At 36.6% G+C, this 20,362-nt stretch overlaps 2 protein-coding genes across 5 annotated transcripts; both read right to left on the bottom strand.

Annotated features, from left to right (window-relative positions):
• Positions 1–2,802: 2,802 nt before the first annotated feature.
• Positions 2,803–11,030, bottom strand: LOC128361421 (complement C1q-like protein 2). Of its 4 annotated transcripts, none has more exons than XM_053321872.1 (5): positions 10,655–11,023; positions 10,477–10,560; positions 3,562–3,645; positions 3,317–3,448; positions 2,803–3,223 (listed from the first exon to the last, which is right to left on the bottom strand). In XM_053321872.1, the coding sequence occupies exons 1-5, from the start codon at positions 10,902–10,904 to the stop codon at positions 2,940–2,942; spliced, it is 834 nt and encodes a 277-aa protein (XP_053177847.1). In that variant the 5' UTR covers positions 10,905–11,023; the 3' UTR covers positions 2,803–2,939. The 4 variants fall into 4 exon arrangements, with proteins under 4 accessions (XP_053177847.1, XP_053177848.1, XP_053177850.1 ...); XM_053321873.1 differs by lacking the exons at positions 3,317–3,448; positions 3,562–3,645 and adding exons at positions 8,363–8,494; positions 10,323–10,376 and having other exon boundaries at positions 10,655–11,022; XM_053321874.1 differs by lacking the exons at positions 2,803–3,223; positions 3,317–3,448; positions 3,562–3,645 and adding exons at positions 7,470–8,269; positions 8,363–8,494; positions 10,323–10,376 and having other exon boundaries at positions 10,655–11,030.
• A 1,838-nt stretch (positions 11,031–12,868) lies between these two features.
• Positions 12,869–18,834, bottom strand: tm4sf4 (transmembrane 4 L six family member 4). The gene is made up of 5 exons (XM_053322446.1): positions 18,171–18,834; positions 17,633–17,722; positions 15,520–15,653; positions 14,648–14,834; positions 12,869–14,059 (listed from the first exon to the last, which is right to left on the bottom strand). Exons 1-5 carry the CDS (start codon positions 18,339–18,341, stop codon positions 14,042–14,044), a joined length of 600 nt encoding a protein of 199 aa, XP_053178421.1. The 5' UTR covers positions 18,342–18,834; the 3' UTR covers positions 12,869–14,041.
• Positions 18,835–20,362: the final 1,528 nt, after the last annotated feature.

Here is a 20,362-nt window from a genome sequence, read left to right as displayed (position 1 = left end):
ACTGGCTTCTCCTCAAACCATAAAATAAGTGTTAGGTCATAATGTGGGACTGGCACACACCTATCTGCATGTAAAAATCAAAACAAAAAGACACAGAGCACACAAACACACACACACACACACACACACACACACACAGCAGACTGAAACAAATGACCACAGTCATAACACTGTATTAAACGTATTATAATCTCATGAACAAGTAAAACACAGTCAGTTTAAGTCAGATTATATTTATTTACACTCACAATATAAAGTACACTTTGTGTTTAGGTGGTGAGTCTAACCTTTGTTCAACCATAAACATACTTTTGGCCAATCTATCACTTCCTACTGCCAGCTATGATCATTTAGAAAGACAACAGTCTACAAATAGTACTGCAGTGATGTTTATTATTTTATTAAAATATAAGAGAATACAATCATAAAAAAGACACTTAAAATGTACAAACTATTGATGTTGTTATTACAAAGATAACACAGGTTAAAAAAACCCACAGCTATATGCTTTCAAAGGTATGGGATTTTTCCTTTCACATCAACATGAGCATCTACAGTAAAACATGGTGTAAATAAATCAGACAGTAAAGGTGAGATGGAGCAAAGAACAAAGAGGAATAACAGTGGTGTCACTGATGCGAATCCAACTGAAGATACACAATTATTTTTTATTTATTAACAATATAAAATAAGGGATATCTGATCAGTATCACAGCTTCTCATGTATTACTGAACTTCTGTAACCTCTTAATACACGCCCCTATTTTTTATGTTGTTAGCCTAAACGACATGCCCAAGTTGTGAGCAGCACAGATCCCACATAGTTAGAGACTCAGAGATGTGTCTGGTATCATTGGAAAGGAAACACTCTCAGGATTCTTGTAAAAGTGTCTGTGTGATTCTGTGACTTACTGACAAAGAGTGGCAGAGGTTACAATAATGGGGTTGTTTACTCGCCCATAGGTTTGCCTTTACAATGACATGTGTACAGACATTCAGGGACCTCTAAGCGGGATATAGACACAATGAGGCCACAGCCACAGGTCTTGGCTTCATGCAGTCCAAATTTGGAGTCAAAAGACCAAAAGATTAATTTTTCAGAGTTATTTTTCAACACATATGTCCGTGCGTTTTCCTTAGGTCCTTTCTGGAGACTCCAAATGGACACTTGGTTACCAAAGCTGTATAACCACAATCAAACACCTATAACTTCACAACCCCTTTGCCTACAATCAACATATTGGTCTCTAATGAAAGCTGACACCGTGAGGATCCCTACTACTATTTGGATTTGGATGTCAGTCAGTCTGGAATAGGATGACAGAAGCATTATCACAATAACCATACTTTTTTTTTTTGGCCATATCTATCTATCTACTATCTGACTGACTAACTATCTATCTATCTATCTATCTAACTATCTATCTATGTATCTGTTTATTTTGGTATAAGTCATATGTCAAGTCGAAGAGAAACCAACCGTGTACCAAAATGCTGAGTGCGTAATGATATGGTTCAACTCTTTTACGTACAGGGCGCACGCCGGTTACGCTTGGAGTTTGTTTATGGACAGCCAAACCTGATAGCTTAGTGTCATACACCGTTGGAAACCTCAGACTATTGGCTAAAAGGTTATCAACTTCATTTCACCGAATATTTCCATAGGCTGGAACAGCTGTCAATCAAAGCCATGCCGTCATTGTCGTCGGTCACATGTCCTCATGGGCTTTGGAGACATGCACTGCCTAATCCTAAACACCGATTGGCTTGTGTGTGGTGTCGTCAGAAGCAGAAGAGACTCACGGTCGTAAACATCTAGTCACGTGTACTCTGAGATGGACGTGCAGGTCAGGAAATGACGTAAACGGACCGTATATGGTTTGTTATTTGTCAAGTCAAGTCAAGTCAAGTTTATTTATAAAGCACATTTAAAAAACAACCTCAGTTGAGCCTAAGTGCTGTACAGTTATTAAAATACAATATAATCACACACAATATAATAATAAATAAAACAATAAAGGAATAGTAAGAGCTCAATTTAAAAACTAAAATTAGAATGAAAACAAATAAAAAGTAAAATAAATAAAAAGTAGGAAGCCAAGGATTCTCGCCTAGCTGGGACTGAACGCCAAGGCAAAAAAGATATGTTTTTAATAGTGTTTTAAAATGCTCTACAGACTGTGCAGCTCTAACGTGGAAAGGTAGGTTGTTCCACAGCTTGGGGGCCGCCACTGAGAAGGCTCTGTCTGTCCCCCCAAGTAGAGAGTCTGGTCCGAGATACAGCCAGGAGCAGCTGGTTTGTTGACCTAAGTGCTCTAGATGTACTGTGAGGCTGTACATTTGTGTTATTACGTTACGTGTTGGACTAAATACATGGACATATTGAGGAAAGTATTTCGGTTTTATGGAAACGGATTTCATATTTCACAAGAATGGATAGTTGGCGAGCTGTACAGAAAGTCCTGAGTCATAAGATGATCGTTGTGGATAAAGGGAAGACTTTGAAGGTATGTAGGCATTATAGCTTTTCTCACTTAGCTGAGGGGCTAGCCGAGCTAATCGCTAATACTATTACGGCTGTGAGCAACCATACAATGTGTGAGTGGTCTTGAATGAATCAGGGCAATCTAAGCTTTCTAACAATGTACGGCATGAATATATATGTTTAAGGGTTGGTGTTTAAAACATTTAGAAGAACGTGTCGCTACCTCCTAACATATGGTTATGACATAACCGTCCTGTCCCGTAGGCGGAACAGCGTGCATATTAATCAAATAAAAAAAATAAAATATCCTCCTCATCACAGTCTATCACTGTATATTTTGATGCAAATCCAGAAACAGATGAAAAATTCACAAATCTCTTCTCATTAAAACAGCTTCTATCAACACAGACTGGTACACTGATGCAGTGTGTGAAGAAAAAGGACTGTTTCTTTCTCACATGGTGAAAAGCAGATGACCACTGAAGGTGCTTTGATGATCTCCATCATCATATATCCTTGTGTTTTGATACAGACGCAAAAACACAACATCTCCAACCTCTAGAAGCAGTGTGGCACCATTGGCAGAACTCCCATAACCGTTACTTTGATGTTCCCATGCAGCAAAAATATGTTCTCCATTCTTGACCAACACAGCAGCTGAAGGATATGAATTATGTCCATGTGCACCTATGTAGAACTCGAAGTGGTAGGCTCCTCTCACTGGTGCAATGAAAAACCCTGTGGGACATTTTTTGTCATTTGATATGAATGGAGAATCAACTGTTGTAATGAAAAGTCAAATTAATTGTTAAAATGTGTGAATTCAAGTACCTGTGTTTGGGTTGTAGGCGTTTCCAATGTTTGTCACAACACGTCTGAAAACCAGAGGAGTGTGTGTGTTAAACGGTCCGACATATCCTGAGCCTGAAGCCAACAGAGAGGCAGAGAAAGCCACCTGTTTGGCTGAGAGTGAGAGAAGCATACTTTAATACTAGCGGGTATTACCATTACCATTATATTTTAAATCATCTTGATAACAAAAAAAACTCTTCATATAAATTAGTTTTAAGTCTTACCTTCTCTATCTCTCTGCAGAGTCTCCACCTGGTTTTCTGTGACATTTGTCCTGTCTTGAATGGTGATCAGTTCAGCTGTATGTGCTGAAAAAAGGATTTAATTACCACTGTTTCCATTAAGCTTTGATTTATCCACTGAAACCTACATATTTTCTAATAAAATATTTTACAGAAAGATCCAGTTACTCATTTTAATCCTTTGAGAAAAATTGGCTTTCTGTCATCAGTTACCTTGTAGCTGTTGCTTCAAGTTGTCCATCTCAGTCTTCTGCCCCTCCAGCTTTGCTGCCGGTGATAAAAAACAAGAATAAGAAGTAGAATGAATTATATAATGAGAACAATTCAAAAGAATTATAACAATAATAATTTGTCCCATCTCTCATTCCCCTACAGCCGACTGTACCTTCATTATCTCTCTGTAAGTGAGTGATCTCTTGCTTCAAGTTGTCCACCTCAGTCTTTTGTGCTTAAAATAAGAACATTTAAGAAAAATGTATGATGAGACATATTCTATGCAAACAATATTTCTGTCTTGTCCTTCATTTCCTGACATACTACTGTACCTTCATTATCTCTCTGTAGCTGCCTGATCTCCACCCTCTGTTCAGTCAACAAGGCAGTCATCTCTCTCAGCACAGCATGAATGTCTTGTGGACAGGCTGGTTGGTGATCAGAGGCATTTGCTGGTTCTCCTCCCCTGGATTCAGTCTGTTTTCCATGTGGAATCATTTCATTGTCAGGCTCCTCTTGAAGCTGAGCCGTGGAGAAAGAGCAGATCAGCAGCAGCAGTGGAATAAACATAGTCATCTCCATTCTGTGACTGTCAGTCTGTGTATCTAAACTTTGTAGTTTCTGTGTTAATCCCAGCCTTATATAGTGTTTTACCCTGGTCAGTCATTACCAGATTTTATTTGATCAAACTCACGTGCAGGTAGATAACACATGGAGTACGTTATCTGGAAAACAACAGTAAAAACACACAAATGAAACAAGATACATGATCTATCAGTAACTTTAGTGTTTCATACATTCATGACATAGTCAGATAAAGTTATTTTTATGTCATCATAAGAAAAAGTTAAGTTTGTACACATTAAATACACTTTATAAACAAGTCATGGAAGGAGTAGTCAGCAAAAAAAACATCATCTCTACCTGCTCAAACATTAACAACATGATCAGATATTGCGAAGCCTTTTAGATTGTGAGGTAAGCAAATACTTAATAAAAACACAATTAAAAGGTCAATGAGAGGGTATTTTTGTCTTTGCTTCCTCAATAAATCAATCATGTAATAAAGTCTGGCTTTTTGAAAAACAACAACATGTATGTCACACCTACTTTCAATTTTCTCCCACTGACAAGAAACTGGCTTCTCCTCAAACCTTAAAATAAATGTTAGGTCATAATGTGGGACTGTTGTGACTGTTGCAGCACAGTAAAGCTGATACATTTTAAACATGTATATTAGGCTGCTTTTTGATTGAAATGAATGCATAATTTATGCAAGTTTGTAAAAAGTAAATTAACTTCACTTCTCATACTGTGTTATGAGCTGCTCTCAGATCAACAGTAAATTAATGCAACTACTTCATAATCTGTAAAGTACGGTGGCCGAGACCCGCCATAGCTGCAAATAAAAGTAAGGCTGCAAACAAAAAGAAACGCTGCTGCAAATAAAAAGAAACGCTGCTGCATATAAAAAGAAACGCTGCTGCATATAAAAGAAACGCTGCAAATAAAAAGACACACCGCAGCAAACAAAAAAAAAAAACGCTGCAAATAAATACAAACGCCGCTGCAAATAAAAGAAACACCGCAGTAAACAAAAACAAAAAAAACACTGCAGCATATAATAAAAAAAAAAACGATGCAAATAAAAAAAGCCACAACGGAAGTGGATTACCGGGGACTGTTTTTGCCGAAACACCGGAAGAAGAAACAACAACAGAACTACGAATTGGAAAACGAACTAGAAAGTAAGTGAAAATGGTAGTGTTTGAGGGTGACTTATCTGTTTCAGCCAACATGGGGATGAGGATCGGAACTGCAGACACTTAAAACACGCTGTTCCGCCTACGGGACGGGTCGGAGGTTGGGAGGTAGCCACAAGTCCTTCTGAATGTTTTAAACACCAACCCTTAAACATATATATACATGCCGTACATTGTTAGAAAGCATAGGTTGCCCTGATTCATTCAAGACCACTCACGAATTATATTGGTTGCTCACAGCCGTAATAGTATTAGCGATTGGCTCGGCTAGCCACTCAGCTAAAGTAAAAACAGCTATAATCTCTACATACCTTCAAAGTCTTCCCTTTATCCACAACGATCATCTTATGACTCAGGACTTTCTGTACAGCTCGCCAAGTATCCATTCTTGTGAAATATGAAATCCGTTTCCATAACATCGAAATACTATCCTCAATATGTCCATGTATTTAGTCCAACACGTAACGTAATAACACAAATAACAAACCATATACGGTCCCTTTTACGTCTTTTCCTGACCTACACGTACAAGCAACAACAACAACGACAGTAATAAACTGCCGGAACTATGTAGCCATCAGTTGTTTCCACTCTCGTTAGTGGTCTCCCCGTGTTAACCGAAGCTAACAATACACCGGCATTCTCCAGTTCAACTTCAAACCTGGGGCTACATCGCCTGACCAAATAACACATTAAAAAGTACATGTAGCGACATTAAACACTACCATTTTCACTTACTTTCTAGTTCGTTTTCCAATTCGTAATCCTGTTGTTGTTGTTTCTTCTTCCGGTGTTTCGGCAAAAACAGTCCCCGGTAATCCACTTCCGTTGTGGCTTTTTTTTTATTTGCATCGTTTTTTTTTTATTATATGCTGCGGTGTTTTTTTTGTTTGCTGCGGTGTTTCTTTTATTTGCAGCGTTTCTTTTATATGCAGCAGCGTTTCTTTTTATTTGCAGCAGCGTTTGTTTTTGTTTGCAGCGTTACTTTTATTTGCAGCTATGGCGGGTCTCGGCCACCGTAGTAAAGCAATCACTGAAATCAATGCTTACAAACTTCAATGCTCATCACCACTGAGATATATTTATTATGTAAGATCATTCACAATGTTGAACCACAACCAGTGAAACTGTTTGTAACCACCTGTGCTGTCTCAAGGTTAACAAGAGCCTCCACCAGAGGAGACTGTTATGTTAAATGTCAGTCCAGGGCAGCCTAGATGTGGAAATCTTTAGCACTGACAGTCAGAGAGGGAAGTATTGATAACAGCCTACCAGAACAATTGCATTCAACATCTAAGTTTAAAAACAATAAAAGAATAAACTTCCAAAACTATAGGCACAAACAACAACCTCAAATCAAATCAAAGATGGCACATTTCATTCAAATATTTGATTCAAAGCATCAGGTTCTGTCTCAAAGCTGCTTCATAACTGACCCCATGGTGGTGTTATATATCCAAAATATGATTAAACTAAAGAATCTAGAAATGTGCAACAATTGGAGCCAAGTTTCTAGTTATAAATACTTGGTTTTAAAAAAAGATTGACCTCATGGCAGCGCTTCTAGTAAAACATTTGAAGATGTTGAGCAGGTCTGCAAGCGATTAGTGTTCAATCCCACTGATCAGAATGTGAATAAAGAGACTGAGAGAAATATTACAGAAACTTTATGGTCATAATGATCAAAATTTAACTACTGTGTATATTAAGTACTGTAATGAGTTCATTATAATCTCATTATTGAGTTAAACACAGTCAGTTTGAATTATATTATTATACTTACAATAAAAAGTACATTTAATGTTTAGGTGGTGAGTCTAACCTTTATTCAACCATAAACATACTTTTGGCCAATCTATCACTTCCTACTGCCAGCTATGATCATTTAGAAACACAACAGTCTACAAATAGTACTGCAATGATGTTTATTATTTTATTAAAATATAAGAGAATACAATCATAAAAAAGACACTTAAAATACATAAACTACTGATGTTTACTTACAAGTAAGAAAATACACAAATGCACGCTTTCAAAAGGTACAGAGGGATTTTTCCTTTCACATCAAAATGAGCATCTACAGTAAAACATGGAGTAAATAAATCAGACAGTAAAGGTGAGATGGAGCAAAGAACAAAGAGGAATAACAGTGGCGTCACTGATGTGAATTCAGCTGAAGATACACAATTATTCTATTATTTATTAACATTGTGAAATAAGGGATATCTGATCAGTATCACGATTTCTCCTGTATCACTGAACTTCCTTAATCAAATGAAAAAAAATTGCTCATCACAGTCTATCACTGTATATTTTGATACAAATCCAAAAGGAGATGAAACATTCACAAATCTCTTCTCATTAAACAGCTTCTATCAGCAAAGACTGGTACACTGCTGCAGTGTGTGAAGAAAAAGGACTGTTTCTTTCTCACATGGTGAAAAGCAGATGACCACTGAAGGTGCTTAAGTGATTTCCATCATCATATATCCTTGTGTTTTTATACTGACGCAAAAACACAACATCTCCAACCTCTAGAAGCAGTGTGGCACCATTTGCAGAACTCCCATAACCGTTACTTTGATTTTCCCATGCAATAAAAATATTTTCTCCATTCTTGACCAACCAAGCACCTGAAGAATGTGAATTATTTCCCTCTGCGCCTATGGAGAACTCGAAGTGGTAGGCTCCTCTCACTGGTGCAATGAAAAATCCTGTGGGACATTTTTTGTCATTTGATATGAATGGAGAATCAACTGTTGTAATGAAAAGTCAAATTAATTGTTAAAATATGTGAATTCAAGTACCTGTGTTTGGGTTGTAGGCGTTTCCAATGTTTGTGACAACACGTCTGAAGACCAAAGGAGTGTGTGTGTTAAACGGTCCAAGATGTCCTTTACCTGAAGCCAACAGAGAGGCAGAGAAAGCCACCTGTTTGGCTGAGAGAGAGAGAAACATGTTTTAATACTGGCTGATATTACTGTAATGTGGTTAATAATTATGTAGATATATATATATATGTATATAGTTGCAACTTTCCAGCAGGGTATGGTCCTTTTGGTTCGTATATTTTGGTTGACACGCTTAAACAACATACTGAGTCCACGATTCCTTTTTGTTGTGTATTTATTGTCCTTCGTTCTTAAAACGTTCTTACCCATTGAAGAGGAGCAGACACGTTAAATTAAAGGACAAAAAATGAACTCAAAGTGTTATGAATTCACACATTATGTTCCTCTTTGTCTCAGGGTTAAGATCCTTTTTGTTCCACAGTTAAATAATAACTCACCTAACAAAAACTTTGATTTATGAATGAGGGTCCGGGGATTAAGTTGTTACCACAAATAAATGCGCTGTGGACACACACACACACACACACACACACACAGCAGTTGCTTGTTTTACACCAAAATGCCTTTGTGTAGATAAATGTGAGAGGATGACACTTGAAAACATTTTTTTGGTAGTTGGATAATGCTGGAAGTACAGTTATTGTTGATCTTCATTTTTATTACGAGAGGCTGTATTCATTTTGGTTCCCACCAAACAGCCAAGCTGCAAAGTAAACAATCATTATATCTATAAAGTATCAACAATCAACACATTTCGTTTTCAAATGTCTATTAGGTTAGGGTGGGACGTGAGGTCTCCACTGAGGTTAAGGTTAAGTTTGGGTTAATAAACAATTCCTTCAGCAGAGAGCCAGCAACACAGGTCACCATTTCTGACGGTCACAGATTTTGGTGTAACACTGGTTAAAACAAGGGAAAACATTTTTTCAGACAATACTTGCATCAATTTTTCTGAGGTAATGAGTATTCACATTTTCCTCTATCTTTACCCATCCTTACCAAGATATAGAAATTATCACTTCATAATGACATATTTGTTTTTAACATATGACTGTTTTCATTAGCAACTTGATCACATTTCATACATGTGATTATGCATGTAAAGCCTAACCTTTTCATGCATTGGCTACACTATATTACAATTTAGTCTGTGTGTCAAAGCCTATAAACATTTTTCAGAAATCCCATTATCTATGTATATATTGACTTTGTTAACAGGTGGTGTCATCATGCATTATCTCATTTAAACAAACTGTCTTGACTTTTCAGGAGTGCGCTGTGAGGACAACCACCTGAGGCTACAGGTACTCATACTTTTTGATTAACCCTTTCATGCCTATATTTGCATATATTTCAATTAATGTACAAATAAACATAAACATATTTCTGCTTCACTTTCTTACCTACCTGCTAGCATTACCAAGCTAATACAATATCTACCTATCTAACTAATTCATCCCAAAGCAACTCAATAACAATTATCATTTACGTACACCATCTCATTCACACATGGCCTAACATGTCCTTGGTTATGTGGATCTAATTTCCAACAACTATCTGACGCAACTACACTCATGGATTATAATTTAATCTACAGCATAAAAAACGCATTTGAAATATTTACTTTTCAGCTGAGCACCATGAGAACGATTGCCACCGAAAGAGACTGAAGAAGACATTGGAGCCATCTCAGGCTACAGGTACTCATACTATACTGATTACCCCAGCTGATTCATCCCACAGTAACAACATTAACAATGATAATTTACATACACAATCTTATTCACGCATGGTTTAACATGGCCATTAACATGATTACTTGACATCTGTTTTTGCAGGTTCAGTAGTTGTCAGTAATTAAAAATGTGTCTGAGTAATTTCAAGTAGGAATGATCAGTCATGATGATTTCCACACCTTGTAGCTGTTGCTTCAAATTGTCCACTTCAGTCATCAGCGTTGCTTTCTGTGCTAAAAAAAAAACAAAAAAACAAGAAGAAAAAAGAAGGGACTACATAATAAAGATCTTTTTAAAATCACAACAGTCTCACATCATTCCCCGATACCCTACCTTCATTATCTCTCTGTAATTGACTGATCTCCTGCTTCAAGTTGTCCACCACAGTCGTCTGCCCCTCCAGCTTTGCTGCCTGTGCTAAAACAAAAAAGGAATGAAAATGTATGATAAGGCATATTTTCTGCAAATAACATTTCTGTCTCGTCCTTTACTCCCCGACATACTACTGTACCTTCATTATCTCTTTTTAAGTGATTCATCTCCACCCTCTGTTCAGCCAACAAGGCGCTCATCTCTCTCAGCACAGCATGAATGTCTTGTGGATAGGCTGGTTGGTGATCAGAGGCATTTGCTGGTTCTCCTCCCCTGGATTCAGTCTGTTTTCCATGTGGAATCGTTTTATTGTCAGGCTCCTCTTGAAGCTGAGCCGTGGAGAAAGAGCAGATCATCAGCAGCAGTGGAATAAACATAGTCATCTCCATTCTGTGACTGTCAGTCTGTGTATCTAAACTTTGTAGTTTCTGTGTTAATCCCAGCCTTATATAGTGTTTTACCCTGGTCAGTCATTACCAGATTTTCTTTGATCAAACTCACGTGGAGGTAGATAACACATGAAGCATTTTATCTGGAAAATAACTGGTAATGACTGACCAGGATAAAACATTATATAAGGCTGGGATAAACACAGAAAGTACAAAGTTTAGATACACAGACTGACAGTCACAGAATGGAGATGACTATGTTTATTCCACTGCTGCTGCTGATCTGCTCTTTCTCCACGGCTCAGCTTCAAGAGGAGCCTGACAGTGTAGTCATAATGCATTATGATTGATTATGATGAGCATTATAATTCACTATGAATGTGCTCATAATGCACTATAGATGTGGTCTTCATAGAAAGTGTTACCAGTTATTTTTATGTCATCATAAGAAAAAGTTAAGTTTGTACACATTAAATACACTTTATAAACAAGTCATGGAAGGAGTAGTCAGCAAAAAAACATCATGTCTACCTGCTCAAACATTAACAACATGATCAGATATTGTTAGGCCTTCTAGATTGTGAGATAAGCAAATACTCCTCAAACCATAAAATAAATGTTAGGTCATAATGTGGGACTGTTGTGACTATTGCAGCACAGTTATGTTAAATTTCAGTCCACTAAGTATCAGAGAGGGAAGTGTAGACTCCCCACAGTCATTTTGTTAAAAAAATGCATTCAAAAGTAGATGTGAAGCTTATATGAGGCTTCAACAGTCTGAGTTTGTCATATCAGATGTATATCTGCCACATTTACAGTTTTTATTAATGTCAAATTCCCTTTTTTGTGTTTCCCTGTTGAGCTGTGGTGGAAGTATAGTAACAAAAAGAGGGACTTTGGCCCCAAAAATACTTTAACACTGAAAGATATCTACTTGATTTGACTCATTTGAAGCTTCATATCTGGTTCAGATAAATGTTTAAATACATTTTTGCAAAGAGGGAGAACTGTGGATTTAGGTTCCTGTCACTTATCCCACATTGTTAGTGCATTATGAAGGGGTCTTCTAATGATCAGTATTATCTGCAAGAATGATCACAGCTGGAAAAAAAAAACACGGCAATGCTCATTTGGGCACATGACTGTTGTTTTAAGACAGACCTGAACAACTGTGAAACAGACACAATGAATATTTAATTGATTGGCAAATCCAAAAATGACATGCCTGTATTTAGTTTAAAATCATTAAAAACATTATGATATGAAATAGACCAATTCTGAGCTACTTTAATAACATGAAAAATGCTACCAAGTGCTTTATAAACCAGTCAAAGAATTTAAAAAATAATTTGAAAATTAACTTTAAACTCTAGACTGTTTTTTAACACTTACTGTTGTGTCATTTCCACTTTTGCAGCAATTTTAAATGGCATGTCAGTATAAGACAATGCTCAGCTTTTATGTGCTTTTAATGCTTTTAATGCTTCCAGGTAAAACAGCACTGGGACTGTGAACTTTAAAGGCCATTATAATAGTGTGGCATGCTGTTTTAAAATATGACCCATATTCTTCTTCATAACAAATGTAATAATAAACTGGATGTAGTGGATTTAGTGTGTTTGATGAAAAAATGATATCTAATTAGATCATCACAACTTTGACAACAACTACCACAATAGAAATACTGTATGGTCATAACAGGTTATAAATCTAATTTTATTCACTTAAATATTAATTGGTGTAGAAAATGTCTGATTTCATTCAGGGTCTGTCTGTCAGATGTTGGTTGTAATGAAACACTGCTCAATTTCAGGTGAATTAGGGATGATTCAAAAGAAGTCCATCTTGTTGGCTCAGCTATATAAGCTATATTTCAGTTTTTCTGCTGTACACAATGCTGTAATTTATTAGTATTATTATTATTTATAATACTTAGCAAGGAATCACATCAGTAGAATACAGTCTTAGAGAAATATATACTTTAATGAAAGATCACACAAGCTAGTGTCATATAAGAAGGCCGACATGCCTTATGAAAGAGTGTATAAAAGAGAAGTGCAAAAACCCAGTGATATTCATATGTATTCTCAGCAATATCAGTGTAAAAGTAAATTTAAAAAAGTCCTTCAGTAACACCACTAACTGAGAAAACAAAGAGTTCGGAGTGGAAAAAATGTTACAACACATTTGTTTAAAACCATAACTTGTGAAATTTGTTGCAACAGACAGTTACAGAGTCACACATATAATAATTTTTCCAAAAATGCAGAACAGGTACTCTCAATCTCCCGAATGCATATCATTGCTGTACAACAGTGGTCACCAATCCTGCTCCTGGAGAGCTACTGCCCTGCGTGTTGTAGCCCTTGATTAATAATAATAATAATAATAATAATAATAATAATAAAAATCAGGTATGTTAGAGTGGGCCGATACCTAAAACATGCAGGGCAGTAGCTCTCCAGGAACAGGGTTGGTGACCACTGCTGTATAGTCTTCGATCACCTTCAGACTTATACACAACACCAAAATGCACAACAGGGGGCAGTCATGCAACAGAAAATATAGTTTCTTATCTCAACAGAGACTCTACATCTGGATAATTAGAGAATGAATCATATATTTTTCCAAGAGGTTTGTTAATATTAATCTAGATATTAAAACATAACATTAAAAGAGCTATAACGTCTCATGATCCCATCTGCTTTTCATATTAATATCAAAAATATAATATATATGTTTATTGATTTAATGAGTTCACTGAAATTACACCGCTCCACTACATCACTAAAAGGCAAGAGATAGAAACAAATATAGCAAGAGGAAAAATATTAATTATAGTAGGTAGCTTTGGAAATGACATAAGAACCAAAAGATGGCAGAAAACATACATTCAGATCTAATAATGAGAAGATGGAGTGATTAGTGTTTGCTAGAGAGTAAATATGTATCCCTTTAAACCTGAGCTCTGTCATTTCACCAGTGTTGTCAGATTATTCTCACACTGCAATCAATGAGCTCTTAGGCCAAAAAAAAAAGATGACTGTAGCATAAAGCAAGAAACTGTCATCCTCCTAAAACCAGAATAAATACAGGAAGAACAGCTGCACTCTGATTCTCACAGCCGCAGGAAGCGCTCAGACGGCTCCATCGCTCTGAAAGACAAACACGGTTATTAACATTTTAATGTGGCTTCATCACTAAAAATGTAATCCATCTCTGTTTACTAACACAAATCCTCAAGCAATACATAATTCATTGGATCCCTATTAATGAGTTCTTCCAGCTAATTTTGGAGATTATAAACTAAACTTGGAATTAAATGGTAAATATACAAAACATGAATTGGAATTTTGTGATTTGGAAGGCATGAAACAACAAGCTTACATTTATTTTATCTTTGTGTTTTTCTATATTAACTGAGTAGATGTTGAATAAAAAAATAATAATAATAATAATTTTAGGAGAGATCTGGCAAAGAGGGCAGCAGAAGACTAGTGTTACAAACAATAACACATATATTATCTGCCATATTTCCTCCTTTTATGTCTGTTTTTAGTACTGTTAAGTGACTAATTAAATTACTGCATTAAAATAAATAATTATGATTACACTTATTATTATATAGATTGTTATTATTGTATAATATCAGAAATTCAGCTTGAAGTTAGACCATCCTTCATCCTTTTTTAGATAGACTCATCTGAAGTGAACTCATCTCATGTCGAAGAGCAGATACTGACCCCTCCACAGCAGCCACAGCAGTCGCCACACAGAGCTCCCAGCAGGCCGTTCACCACCTGCACAGCACACAGCGCCATCTGGATTATACCCATCACCAGCAGCACAGAGAACAGGGAGAGATGCCAGTGCACAATGTCCTTTGGCGCATCGCACTGGGACCACATGTCATGGTCAGACAGGTAGTTGCTGGAGAGGGACGGTGAGAGAGAAACAGCAGGTTTTGTTTGTGTTGACGCTTTGATTGGATAACTACAACATCAATAAAAACAATTTGATTTCTTCAGGAGTGTTAAGTCTTTACAACTTTATGATTTAAGAGGTTGGTTGACCCAATATACACACATGTGACATTGTGATGCATTTTGTGTATGCGCCACAATGTCATATGATGTGTCATTATATGTGATATTTTCTTTTAGTGGCAGATACAGTACCACCAAACAAATTATAAAATGAATCAAACTACCACTAACTAATTGCCTGAATGTGAAGCCCTCAGGACTCTTGGTTGGTAATCCAGCTTCAGTCTGTGGATTACTAGAGACATTGTTCCTGGAAGGAGACATCGCTACTGAATTTCATTTTTAGTCTGTTGAGCACCACTAATGAAATTCAATTCATCTCCATTGTATTGGTGTGAAATATATTTTTAAAAAATGTGTTATTTACGTCAACCAATTTTTGAGTCTTTACATCTTTGGATGATAAAATGCTTTTATGAGCGGCACTGTATGAATAATTCATTAAGAAACTAATTGTATTATTTTCAATACTGTAAATGTGTCTGAAGTTTTAAGGTGAATGAAACAATCCCCACATGTATTTAAAAATAAATGAAGGGCTTTAAAATGTCACAGATTTTGGGTCTCACCCTTCGTTGAAGGGATAAACCCACTCCGTTCCATTCAAACACTTAGGTCCGTGGTTTATAGCAACAGAAGAAATTATGACGGAGTAACCGGCCCCCACAACACCCACAGCTGCAAACAGTATGGAGCTCAGCATCTAGAGAGAGATAGAGAGAGAGAGAGAGAGAGAGAGAGAGAGAGAGAGAGAGAGAGAGAAATGGAAGGAAGGATTGAGCAGTTACTCATATTAGGAATCAATACCTTTCACAATCTCACTTTTAACTTCTTAAACAATGACAACAATGAAGTTATTCTCTCAGTGTGCAGAGACCAAGCTGAGGGTCATGAACGGAGCACGGCCAACACAGAGATACTGAAATGGTGTGTGTGTGTGTGTGTGTGTGTGTGTGTGTGTGTTTGTGTGCGTGTGTATGTATGTGTGTGTGTGTGTCTGTTTTTGGAGTGATCTGACAGACTTTTGTTTGCCGATTCGTTCCTGGACAGCACACACACTCACACACCTACACATTCCTGAATTATCGATCAATATGTGTGTATGCACCAGGACAATGCCAGCTCTGTGTGAGAGTCATGTGAAACTCCCATTAGAGGAATGTCTTGTTTCAGTGATTGAAATCTCGTCAATTTGTGTGACTATATACAGTGTGTGTGTAGGTGTAGGTGTGTGTGTGTGTGTGTGTGTGTGTGTGTGTGTGTAGGTGTGTGTGTGTGTGTGTTCAGGGGTGTGCAGCCATTTATTGCTGCGTAGGTCAGAATCGGTGTGTACACTGTGCCATTGTGTTTGCTTTCATCTGAGTGTGGACAGATTCTACAGTTAACAGGTGGCGTGCTATAAATTACATCCACAGGAAGAAATGGACAAATTAAAAACGCAACAGCGTCTTAACACCCTGCAAACCTAATTTCTCAATATTGATTTCTGGCCATTATATGTATATATTTACCCCTTTTTCCACAAATAATGCCAATATTTATGATTATGTTGGCTCAGACTGTCTTCATGCTCTGCAGCATAAAAACACTGTTCATTGCAGAGTAACAGAATCAAAAAAGGAAAATGTGTTAAAAATTAAAATAAGATATTGATTGTGCACCAGAGTCCCTCAAAAAAAGAAAAAAAAATGTACATGGCAAGCACAGCAAGTGTTTTATAATTAGATTTCCATCTGAATTACATCATTAAATCAAATTTCCATTCGGTGCATTTATTCAAAATGAACACCAACGAAAAACACATTATTTTTTTGTTTTGAATAAAAAAAAGAAACAACTTCAAATAACAACACATAACAGTATTCACCTTAGAGGTGCAACAATTGCCGACTATTACATTCATTTCCAACTATTTTGATAATCGATTCTTTGTCTTTTGTTCTATAGAAAAAAAATAAAATTCTCAGTTTTCCTTTTTTAAAATGTGAATATTTCAATTCACTCTTATATGACAGTAAACTGAATATCTTTAGGTGGTGGGCTGTTGGTCAGAACATTGGACTTTGGAAACAGTGATCAATTTTCTGACATTTTATAGACCAAAAAAAGTAACAATAATAAAAATAACCATTAATTGCAACCATAACTCACATTATGTTGTATGTAGCAATATCCAATAGCAATTTTAACAAATTATGAATTTAATAATGATGTGTCCAAACATGGCAGGCCATTCACTCCAATGAAAGCTGCACATATTAAACATGCAGCACAAAATACAGGGATCTATTTAATACAAATCTGAGTTGCATATACAGAGTATTGGCCCTAATGGTTCAAATTTGTCTTTTTAGCATGTCTCTTTTTCCCCTCAAAAGGATGAATATAGAAACAACATGTCTTTGAGGATAACCTGCATTTCTGTACTGCAGGTACAGCAGTGAAATTGTGTTCACTCATCACTCTAAATTGTTAAGCTGTGAGGTAAATTTGATTACATTTCTAATCTTGACTAATTCACTCTACATTGTGACATGTAGACAACATATTTAACATCATCATCATCATGACATCATTTTGGGACCCATTCTAGCCAAATTTGAACTCTTACTCAACGTTTTGCGCTGCTGTAAATAAACATTTCATTATGATGAGAAAACAGTAAAAAAACACCCTCCTCACCGCAAATCTCCGCCCACAGCTTTCATTGCCACAGCAACCACAGCAGTCATTGTTCTTCAGACCCAGGAAGACCAGAGCTGGGAAAATCATCTGTCGCCCAAAACCCACCCCAAGTTCAAACACACACGCACACACACACACACACACACACACACACACACACACACACACACACACAGTTGAGCAGATGATGAATTATTTCCTCCTCCATTGTATGCAAGTAAAAACGGTGCCACTTCATGTCCTACCATGATCTTTAAAAATATACAGCAGATTTCCTTCTCTACTCATTCTTTTAAACTGTATCAATTTTCACCAGGATTATTTGCTATATACAAATTCCAAACAGCTTCATGAATAAAAATAACCAAAACATTTTTGATATATTTTGTTGCATCAGGTAGTTAAAATAAGGATAATAAGGATAATAAATACAGCCTATATCACACAGTGTGCAGAGTCAGTGTGTTATCCAAAAATGGCAGACTGGATTTCAGCAGCTATAACAATCAGTGTTATCATTTTAACATATACTCACAAGCACTCCAGATCCCAAAATGCCTCCAAGGTAAAACACTTCGTCTGTGATTTGATCGCGTTCCACAGACTCTCCACTCGGGAAGAAGAGCAGGATGTTACACAGCACACACACAATCGCCAGAGGTATCAGAGTGATCCCCAGACACTTGGCAAAGCTGCCCGAACACATTTTAGCACTGATGCTTGAACTGGCTCTGATAGTAACAACTCCTGAGGTTTGAGAATTATCTTGTGGACTTAAAAACTCAACTCAAGATGGTTCTTCCAAAAGGATGGCATTAAAAAAACTGAACTAAACTGACAAAAACAAGGATGTGACTTCTAAAATTGAAGGTCCAATGTCAGTCTGGTCCGCTCTGAGCTTTCCAAATATTCAAAAATTCAGTGGCCTTCTTGGCTGACTATTCAGCCTTTCTCTGCCTCTTGTCTCCACCTGTAGCTTCACCACAGAAGTAACCTACAGCTAAATGTCTCCCTACAACTTTTCTTGCTTGGTTATTCCTTCAAAAATCTGTTCACCTTATCGAACCTCCTGAACGACCGTGTCTACCTCACCTGTCCTGTCTCTGGGGATGGTTGATGCTGTGTTTGAGCCTTTATATTGTAGCCCCCCTGCCTGTCTCACTGTGTGATGTAACTGATTCACTTTTATAGCAGCCACCTGTAATATAGCAGGATATCACACACACACACCTACAAACACACACACACACACACACACACACACACACACACACACACACACACACACCTACAAACACACACACACACACACACACACACATACACACACACTTGCAGCTGCATGCAAACACACACTGAGCCATTAATGTAGGGTTGCATATCCGTGTGTGCACACAAAAACACTGGTGAAGACACACTGGTTAATGTTCTACCATGTGTTTTGTGTACATGGAGACAGAGCTGGAAGTGACAGACAGTTGGTCGATACAGCAGGGCCCTCTCGGCTGATCTGAACCCGCCACAGGTTTAATAAGTAACATCTAACAGCTTCTTCATTAGTTAGATTTGTCTAATCCATAGTTTATCTCTTGGTGTGTCTAATTACACTCAATTTAATTGGGCTAATCAAGGTTGCATTTACTTATAAAATATGCATCCTGTAAGCCTGAGTTAATATTAGTTGGAAATTGTAGAATTGATCGATCAAGACAAATCATTAATGTTGAAAGGTTAATAATTCTATTTGCTTTTTGTGTGGCAGAAATGACAAACACACCCAAATGAGTCATTAACATGATGACTAATTGATCAAATTTATCTGGTGTGTCACATAATCTTTCAATGATTAAATGGGGCTTCTGAAGCAGAGTTATATGATTTAATGTATGTAGTTATAAACAATGAAGAAACTCATAACTGCTTGGGGCCCCTCTGTCTGAAGAATACTGTAGTGTTCAATCCAAAACTACCAGAATGAACAATTAGGCTACTACTTACCTTTAGACTGCTAAAAACGTTACAGACACATTCTTACACTGTTTTATATGCTTATCAGTCTCTTTTCATCTGTATGTTTGATGGATGAAATGAGAAATAAACTTGAACTTTAAATAGAAAGTTTGCTCCATAAGTGTTGCTGCTATCAATCCTAAATTTACTGGATTATATTATTCTGATAATTTTATGGATTTATGAGAATAATTATTTAAACTCTATATGGATATGTTTTTAGTCAAAACCATATTTTTAAACAATTTTTACTCAGGGTTGGAAAGGTTACTTGTAAATGTAATAGTTTACAGATTACTAGTTACCCTATTTAAAATGTAACTATTTCAATTACTTAATAAAAGTAATGTAACATATTACATTTGATTACTTTTCTAATTTTCTAATGAATGTTCAACTGTTAGGGTAAGTGTACCCATTAAGCAGGTGTTTTTCATGGATACTGAGTTAATGTAGATATAGGCCTATGTATGTATATTTGGTACTGTTACACCATTTAAGCCCATGTGTGCTCCAAATCATGTCCATGCCATGATTTATTTACAAATTATGAAAAAATTATTGATTTAAGAGAGTTAAAAACAACAATATATGTGTTCAGTAACATGCTATATATTAATAAAATAGGAAACCCCCTCCTAAACCAAATCTTAGGGGTTAGGGTTAGGGTTATTTTTTTGTTTTTAATTTAATGTTCCCAATTTTTACTATTTTCGG

This window comes from Scomber japonicus, chromosome 7 (assembly GCF_027409825.1).
Source record: "Scomber japonicus isolate fScoJap1 chromosome 7, fScoJap1.pri, whole genome shotgun sequence".
NCBI classification, from domain to species: domain Eukaryota; kingdom Metazoa; phylum Chordata; class Actinopteri; order Scombriformes; family Scombridae; genus Scomber; species Scomber japonicus.
This window is presented reverse-complemented; position numbering and strand designations above follow the sequence as displayed.

Coding starts and splice junctions, on each gene's coding strand:
- LOC128361421 (XM_053321872.1), bottom strand. CDS start 10,904: ATGGAGATGACTATGTTTATTCCACTGCTGCTGATGATCTGCTCTTTC. Junction 10,561..10,654: donor CTTAAAAAGAGATAATGAAG/GTACAGTAGTAT, acceptor TTTTTGTTTTAG/CACAGGCAGCAAAGCTGGAG. Junction 3,224..3,316: donor CGCCTACAACCCAAACACAG/GTACTTGAATTC, acceptor AATGTCCCACAG/GGTTTTTCATTGCACCAGTG.
- tm4sf4 (XM_053322446.1), bottom strand. CDS start 18,341: ATGTGTTCGGGCAGCTTTGCCAAGTGTCTGGGGATCACTCTGATACCT. Junction 17,723..18,170: donor TTTTGGGATCTGGAGTGCTT/GTGAGTATATGT, acceptor TTTGGGCGACAG/ATGATTTTCCCAGCTCTGGT. Junction 14,835..15,519: donor GTTTATCCCTTCAACGAAGG/GTGAGACCCAAA, acceptor GTCCCTCTCCAG/CAACTACCTGTCTGACCATG.